Below are 9,302 nucleotides of genomic sequence, written 5' to 3'. Positions count from 1 at the left end.
CAAACATATTCTCTCTCTCTCTGTTATATTCATCCTGTATGTAAACTCCACTAAATTAATTACGTTGACTGTATCATTGTTTTTAATTTTATTATTTTGTCCATATTTGTCTAAAGCAGAAAAAAAAAAGTGAAACGTTGGTATATTTGTTAAACGCTCGTGATAAGCCTACCTGAAAGGCCTATGTAAATTGTCTTCACTTGTTTGTGTTGTGTTGAGGTTGTTTTATTGGTATCATTAGCATTAAAAACACTATTTTAAGGGTAATGCTTTTGATGTATAAATATTAATGGTTTGCGTGCGTGTGTGTGTGTGTGTGATATATATTTGACCCTTGTTTAACCTTGCATTGGATCTCTCTGTTAGATGATAAATGCCATGTGATTTTTTTTTACTACTTAAATTTCATTAAGTAAAAACTATGTTAAGTATATCCTCGACCAAGACTTTAATTTAAGTGTTGTGAGAGTAACTGATAGACTGGTTGTTAGAACTGTCTTGGAAACTGTTGACTGTCATGCTCAAGATAATGTGTAGGAAGGATGATAAGTAGAGAGGGGTTGTATTATAAGTTTCAAGTTGTATTAAAAGTTTTATGATATTGTATTAAAAGTTTTATGATAGTGTATTAAAAGTTTTATGATATTGTATTAAAAGTTTCAAGTTGTATTAAAAGTTTCATGATATTGTATTAAAAGTTTCATGATATTGTATTAAAAGTTTTATGATATTGTATTAAAAGTTTCGTGCTGGGAAGAAATTATTTTAGGTAAGTCTTCCTTAATATAGTAATGCAAAATATGTACAGTCTCGTTCAAGATTCTTCGAACACTGCTGGAGACAGGTGGCAACTCAAGGGCGTTTGCTTACTATAGTACATAGTCAAAATTATTTATGAATGTAAAAGTGATCGGTGATTGGTTACTTAGTTCCCTGTTGCTTAATTAATGGTTGGGCTTTGTTGTTTTTTATTATATTACTCTATGTACTACAGTAAACAAACGGCCTTGAGTTGCCACCTGTCTCTAGCAGTGTTTGAAGAATCTTGAACGAGACTGTACATGGAAATTTAATTGAGGTGGTTCAGGAGAACTTCTTCATGTGTCCAACTAATTCCTTTGTAATGAGAGAATTATGGAATTAATCTTGAATGTTTTTTTTTATTATAAGATGAATGTACGTAATGTATTGTACTTTTTTTTTAACTTGTATAGGATTATTACTTTCCTGTTGTCTTTGTAAAGCAGATGTGCAGGAATACTCATTTGATAGTACTAATAGTTTTGTCTGCAGTATTAACAACAACAGCAATATGTACCATTAAAAACAGTTCAGCGGAGGGACATGTATATAGGAGAAAAGGAACGAGATAATATGAGGCATTACAAGTGACAAGGGCGGCACAGCCATGGTCTCAAGGTATCCATTTTTCTATGATATCAGAAGCATCTATCATGATCAGTCATATCCCATTGTGCTGGTTAGGTTAGGTTAGCACAGTGGGATATAACTGAGCATGATAGGCGATTCAGATATAGAAAATGGTTATCTGAGACCATGGCTGGGTTGCTTTTGTCACGCTGAATGTCTCATGTGAGATAACATTCCCAATTATCAATGCTATATCATGTATTGTTAATGGTGCTAAATTAGAATGATTCAGAGTTCATGTACAGAGTCTCACTGATTTTGGTTTTACAAAACAGGTTGACAGTGAACTACAGCACCCAGGAGCACTTGTTTACCACACTGTACTCACGGTCATAACACATGCATGAGAATTTGTTTTGTGTGTGTGTGTGTATTTGAACTGCCAAGCAACTGTTAGTGTTTTGATAAGAGTTTAACAGGTAGAGGATATTTCTTTATCTCAGTAGCAGACAGCATCTATGTCATGTTAACCAGAGTTTGGACCAGTTTTCTAAAAGACAAAGGAAGGAAGAAAGAGTAACTGACCCCCTTTCCCTGGAGCCTTCATCTATTACTCTTCTGATCTCAGGTGCGGTGAAACAGTGAACAAAGAAGGCTAGAGAAAGGAAGAATAATGAAAGATGAAGTGTGTAAAGTGAGAGGAAAGAGATGCAACACATAGTACTTCACACACACACTTGGTCACATCCTCAACTTGCATGTCCAGTATATGAAGTGAACCCTCACCCTTGCCAACGCTTCTTAATAAGTTACCATACAGCTTCTTCCCGGTCAGTCCTCATATGCTTCAGTCTTTTGTTATCTCGTGGAAACTCCTAAAGAATATGAATGAATCTGGATTAAACTCAGTAATATTTTATTTATTTATATATTTATTTGTTTTATTTATTTATTTTATATACTTAAGAGTTAGATGTGTTCTTGGTGACCAGTCTTGACCTTAATAGTGTGTGTGTGTTGCTCCCTCTCCCTTGGTCTCAAGTGATTTTAGGACTTCACTTGGTTGATTTTTCTCAGGATTAGATAAGAATTAGAGAGGTTTTACTCGGCGATGAAAATATAGTAAGAAAAGATTAATAAAATTTACGTTTCGGCTGGTTTATCGTCAATATTAACCAAATTATGTATTCAGTGAGAGCAATAATATGAAGAAATGGGGAGTGTCCGTCCATGTGTCTGTCTCCCCGTCCGTATGTGTGTCATGGACTGTAACAGACAGTATCACCACAACAAAAAGAGAATCGATCACCATTTTGTACCAAGCATGATTCACTGTCCTGTTCTTGGTCTTTCTCCTCCAGGTCAAAGGTCACTAAGATCACTAACCAAGACAATAATTAGATGTGTAAAGACTTTAGTTCAAGTCTTAAACACTCACATGATTTATGACTTCAGTTTGATTCATATTTTCCAGGTTTTGTTCAAGAGATGATTCACGGTAAATAGCTTCTCTTGGCTAGACTTTTGTTTTGCATCACTGTCCAGTATAAGTCTTTGTCAAACTTTCCTTCAGGTTTCATTCCTTTATTGTATAATGTATTAATTTATACATCTGGTCCGTCTAGAACCATTCACTTTGTCTGGTATTCAAAGATCTCTCGGATATAACAGTTTTAATCACACGGGAAAGTTTTAATTCTTTCAGCTCGTTATTTTCTACTTTAGGTGTAAATTTAGACTGACTCAACTGTTTCCATTATTCTCCTGTGTGGTGAACAGAGTAGCCTAGTACCATTTATCCTAGTCTTGTGTAGCGTCTAGCAAAGAATTTAATCCAACAGAAAATGTAAAGTTCGCATCATTTATTCTTTAAGAGGCTGTTGGAATATGGGTAGACGTGTCTTAGAATAGAATAAGTCGTATTTATTCTTCGTTGCTTGTTTCATCGTCTGGTTCTCCCATAATAGATAGATAACATAAATCAGAACCTCTACGGTGTTCATTGTCACGCGCCGTCACACAGTAAAACATATCGTTGTTTGGAGACATTCTATAGATGGTCTCCTAACGTAACGTAACCTAACCACCCGAACCTAACCTGACCTAATTACATCAACCTAACCAAACCTAACAACCAAATTAACCTAACCAAAATTAACCAAGCCTAACCTGACAGTTTATTGGTGCCAGTTGCTTCTCGTCTTTTGAAATTCCACTTGTCCAAATTTGGCTTTAAGATATAAATGTTTGTACAGTACAGTCGAGAGAAGACACGCATATGGTAGTTAGTCCCTTTCTCCCACCTATGTAATTTTAGTGGTCCAAACTAAATTTTGAAAAGATATAAATTTATTGAAAATTGCCAATACTTATCATTGAGAGTTTATTGGTTCTTATCCCCGGCCCGTGGGAGGAGGCTGGTCCGGACTCGGCTTGGAACAGGTCTAGTAGGCGAGGTTTGCACTTAAGCTGTCGATACTACTGGGGAAAGAGATGTCTTATACCAAAAAAAAAAAAATCTTTTTATATGTATAAAAGCCTGAAAAGTGTCCCCGTTCCCTGACCAGCGACGAGGAAACCCGAAGAGAATGGTCATGGCGGCTGTCAGGCACGTCACATCTAGCTACTGTTATCCTCGGCAAGGTTGCTGGCATGTAAGCTAAGTTAAAAAGGGGATACACACGCTCGTTTATGACTAAGATGTTATATATATTTGTAAGGTTACGTGTGATGTGTGTATGTTGTTCGTGTGCATGCATGGGACGTCCGTTACTAGATATGCTGTTGGTTTTAGTGTCCATTGATGGACCTGTTCAGTTCACATCAAAAAAGTCAATAAGGTTTAGTACTTTGCTCCTTTTGGTACTGTACTGAACTTTATTGTACTCTACTGTAGTGCACTGTACTCCCGTCACATTGTCTGCACTCGTTGAGCTGCAGCAACGCTCATTTTGTTTTTTAACTATAGTATTAAATTTAAGCTTTAGTATAAGCCCGGGAAATTATAGATGGAAGTATAATGTGTATATATGGCCTGAACACCACCACTTGTAGGGTGTACTAAGACCTTATGTGCATTGTAGTGGTCTAAATCTTGGGGCCTCAAATGACCCACTAAACGGGACATCTCCAAAGGTCAGTTTTTGTATGTGCCAACCTTACTCAAGGATCCTGACCAGATTTGCATCATTATGGAGAAGAATAAACAATTTCTTGCAGCAGTTGGTATGTGTATCCTAGTGTACTGTACTGGCATCACCTGGAGAATTGTTCATGACATCGTGCTGAACTTTTAATGTTATTCAGTACCCGTGGCGCTGTATCCCGCTGCAGGTCGGGGTACAGTAACAGTTCCTCCTGGTCTAGATATACAAAGTTCCGTGCCTTGAAATATTCCCTTGTAGTTGGTTTAAAAAAATAGCTCTGCTATATATATCCCGTTTTTACTCCTATCTCTGTGTTAGTTATAAATATTCTCGTATCTTGACTAGAGGAAACATTTACCTGTGAACCTTTCGGAAATTACTAACTCAGGGCAAGTGACCGACCACCACATAGCAGCATCAAGAGCACACACACACACACACACTCTCTCTCTCTTTCTCTCTAAGGTTCCTCGTAAATTAACATGTAAAAATTGAATTAAGTAAAAATATCAAAAATACCACCATAAGTACACCGAGAATATATTTACGTTTATCTAACCTAACCTAACCTAACCTAACCTAACCTAACCTAACCTAACCTAACCTAACCTAACCTTAACAAAAACTAGAACAGATGCTAACTATACCCAGACTTCACATACTGTACAGTGTATCTGCTTTAGTGTAAGACTTGTATTCACCAATATATCACATCCCTCCGAGACTACACCGAGCCCTGCCTCCCTGCCTTGGTAAGCTTCACCCCACCTCGTTAACTACTGAACAACTCCTAACGACCAATTACGGCAGTGTTCGTTTGTTGTCGTGTGAGGGCAGGTGATCCCCACACTGCTCCCTTCACCTCGTATCTCATATTTTTGTCTTGTGTGGTACTGGTGTGTACTGGGGAACGTCAGTAGTTGATACTTCGTGCTGGAGGATGTTGTTGTGAGGATCGTCCACAAGTGTATAAATCTATAGACAGCCTCGTGCCCCTATGACTGAGGAGGAACAGTGGTGCTCTACTCCCCCTGGCAGCCTCGGTGAGTGGAACAAAAAATTAAATTCACCAAACGAAAAGATCCAACATAATAAAAAATGATTATCTTACATAACCAAAACAAACTGCATAAGAGCCAGTTAATTAATACACACACACACACTAGTACTACTACACGTACACACACACACTAGTACTACTACACGTACACACAAGAGTTGCATAAGATCAATTCCCTTGTAAAGAATGAATAGCATTATCAGACGGGTATTAACAAATGAAGTAAATAAAGAACCCAGAGGGAGAGAAGGTGACCCCACTAAACCAAGGAAAAATAAAACACGGGAGATTAAACCAGGGGAATGAAAGGGATGATTAATCAGACATCATAGATTAATTACCAGATGAACTATATTGACCATAAGCTGGGTGGGTAATCTGTGATAATGCACCCATAAATTTATCTTCCCCTGAATAGCCATTGAGGAAGGATGAAATAACACTTATGGGAAGCCAGATACAGCGATTAATACTGTACAGTTCAATGGTTTTATTCATTCCTATACAGTATTTATTTAAATAAATATACATACAGGAATCTAACAATTACACATATGGCCGTTTGAATATCTAGTATCTGCTAGTAGATCATCAGCTGTGGAAATAAAACGGGTTTTTTTATTATAAAGGAGTTTGTTTCATTACATCTTAATTAATTGAATTATTATACATCCAAACGCATGGAAGTCGAACATAATGCTACTATCAGTCGTCATTCACCAGCTCTGCTCACCACGGAATCTCAGAGGAATTTTTTTTTAGTTTAACAAATTTATTGACAAAGCTTGGAGTACAGTTTGCCTATTCTGAGTAATTCAGTCAGGTCTTGACACTGAGGGTGGTATCACTTCTCACTGTCACGCAGCACAGAGGTTCATACATAAAAGAATAGATCATATTCATTAACAGTGTGTATAGGTCAGATTCATGTGGGTTGATGTCGCTGTTCACTGCCAGGCAGGACAGTGGTTCATATACATTGGATAAACAGCAAGAATGTCTTCAAGCACCCCTGGTTCAATGTAGTAATTACAAAGTTCATGATACAATAAGCCAGGTGGCCTGAAGTCTTTGACAGTGTTCACTTTTAACTGCTACACCGGCGTGGGAAGCAGAGAACTAATGGAGACGGCATAAGAGCGCACGACCAAGACGAAGTATATCTGAAGGACGGAGACGACCAGCAGGATGATGGCGCCGATGAGAGAGTCGGTAAGGATGATGATGAGGATACCCAGGATGATGGTAATACCCACTAGGATACTTGTAACCCACACCCAGATGTTCACCAGCTGGACGTTTTCCTGCAGTAATGACAGAAGAAGTTTAGAACAGTGTTGAATTTGCCTGAGAACTTATAAAATATCCATATACCAAGATTGGCTCCTAATTTATCACTACTAGAGAGTAAACATCCTTCTTTGATATCTAGGAGGCATTACGACTCCAAACTGAGGCGGTTGACTCACGCTGCGGACGCCGTGGATGAGGATAGATGCCAAAACCAGGTGGACAATATCGATGATCAGATCGGGCCAGCCTTCTAGGTTACCTGGGGAGAGAAAGGTGGTTAAATAATGTTTACGGCCGTGATCTGTGGGTAGAGAAGGAACGTACTGTGTAGAGGAGCAGTTATCACAGTACCCATAACGAACCTAACCACAGAGCTAAGATCATTAGGTTAAGTAGATTACGTTATGTTTGGTAGGTTCGTTTTTTCTATCTTTAACATTACAGGACAAAGCGAACACGCACAATAAAGCCTCAACTTACCAATGAGTCCAAGGTAGAGGCTGTAGGCCGCACCAATCATGCTAAACAACTGTAAATGGAAGACAGATTTTTAACTTGTGTTGCCGAACAATAGAAAATTACAATACTGTACCCCTGAAGCCTCAAGGAATAATATCTAATATTATTTCACTCTGACATTAGATGTGCTATGGAGGCATCTACTTCAACTAAAGAAAACACACAAGTAAAATTAATCAGAAACTTAAAATTTAATATAAAACAAAAGAAAGGTGAAAAAAATGTTGCCCATTCCAGAAGTGAACATTATTATCAACTACAGCTAAGAGCGGTATTACTAACTACAGTACAGCATAAAAATCATTATTACAAACTACAGCTAAGGAAAGTATTACCAACTTCCATATTAGCATGTTGACTCACCAGGCTGAAGAGGGCTATGAGGAGAGAGCCAGTCCTGAGGGAGACGAAGAAGCAGCAGTTGCCCAAAATTTTCTTGTTTTCCGCCATCCTGCAAAGAGATGAAAATAGTCAAGACTCATCCTAATAGTTCGGAGTCTTAGGTGTGTGTAGGAAGTCTTTTTAGGGTAGTAGTGATTTTATTAATAAGAACTATTAAGTAAGAGTTTATTTATATTAAGAGAATAAACAGTATAAAGCTACAAAAGTAACAATTATACACTACTGCAGAAATCACACGTATATACACAGTTCCCATAGGTCGGTTCTCAGACCTAGATTAACCAACACCTTCAACACCTTTTAAAATAATAATTGTTTTACCTTGTGTTTATAGTATTAAGTGATCCTCAATGTTGGAGCAAAGTTCACCGTTGTTCAGTCGTGTAACTACTGTACTGTACTCACCATAACTGTCTTCCACTATATATAGCAGAGAATTAAGCAATATGGTCCAGTTTCCATGAGGCATTTTATATTAAACATCTCACGAGAAAATTTCACATCTGACGTATATATGGTTATTCCAGTAAGTAATACATTTTAAGTTATTAAAAGTTTAAGTAAATTAGAGTAAATTCTGATAAATATATTAACATAGATGACACTTTTTATTCAAGATAATGTAATAAATGAAGTAGGCTTTAATTAGAGCTTAACTCAAAATTAGCCAACCCGTTTCCTCTTCCCATAGTCCCTCGGTCGCTGGGGACAGAAGAGCCAACCCGTGGACATCGGATACAACGTTTAACCAAGTTACAAAAACGGAAATACTGTTATTATTTGACATAGTTCTAACATCTTTGTGTAGTCTGAGCCTACATATAAAGGAACATTTTGGTAGGCACCGAGTACAGAGTGCCTACAAAGCCCCTTGTTACGTTACAGAACCCTTACAGTCACAGGAAGAAGATAATTGCACGTTGAAAAAATCGGTATTGTACTATTATCATTTTCTGCACATATCTGTTAAGCTAGGATTCCATTTACACTTTGCAGTGTGTTTGCGATTTCAATCGTTACAAGGAGCGATTGGCATGTACTGCAATTGCATAACGCTAACGCAACCGTGCCCATAGAAACGACCGTATACAGTTCAATGTGATCTATTCTTGGCGTTGACGCTGACGAGTGAATGTAATTCTAACTTTATTCTTCCCCACGTGTGGTTCCATTGCTATGTGCTTCAAGTTGCAGGATTAGGGTCGGCGTTCATTATGTATTTATTATGGTAATCAGTAAAAGAAGAAAAAATTAATAAAGTAACTCGAGTGTTATTGTAACTTCATGAATATAAACGGATATGAAAAGGATCGAGTCTGAAGCATGCATGTGTAGATAAGAGTTAAGCTAATTTCTTTATCAAACAATATTTCACTTTGCTTATGCCCAGACAGTAATATTTCAGTTAAGGACGGGTTGCATTTCCGACTCCCGACGACAAGACAAAAAGAGGAAACACGGTCCCTATCTCTCTCACCTATCATGACCATTTAGCCTTGACCTGTGCTTCT

At 37.6% G+C, this 9,302-nt stretch overlaps 1 protein-coding gene across 1 annotated transcript; it reads right to left on the bottom strand.

The window, feature by feature from the left end:
• Positions 1-6,590: 6,590 nt before the first annotated feature.
• On the bottom strand, positions 6,591-8,182 carry LOC121854229. Its single transcript, XM_042348739.1, has 5 exons — positions 8,113-8,182; positions 7,753-7,840; positions 7,351-7,399; positions 7,047-7,129; positions 6,591-6,881 (listed from the first exon to the last, which is right to left on the bottom strand). Exons 2-5 carry the CDS (start codon positions 7,837-7,839, stop codon positions 6,672-6,674), a joined length of 429 nt encoding a protein of 142 aa, XP_042204673.1. The 5' UTR covers position 7,840; positions 8,113-8,182; the 3' UTR covers positions 6,591-6,671.
• Positions 8,183-9,302: the final 1,120 nt, after the last annotated feature.

The sequence above is a fragment of the Homarus americanus genome, unplaced genomic scaffold, assembly GCF_018991925.1.
Source record: "Homarus americanus isolate GMGI-L3 unplaced genomic scaffold, GMGI_Hamer_2.0 scaffold13284, whole genome shotgun sequence".
Lineage (NCBI taxonomy): Eukaryota > Metazoa > Arthropoda > Malacostraca > Decapoda > Nephropidae > Homarus > Homarus americanus.
Note: the sequence above shows the minus strand (reverse complement) of the source record. Positions and strands in the feature narration are given on the sequence as shown.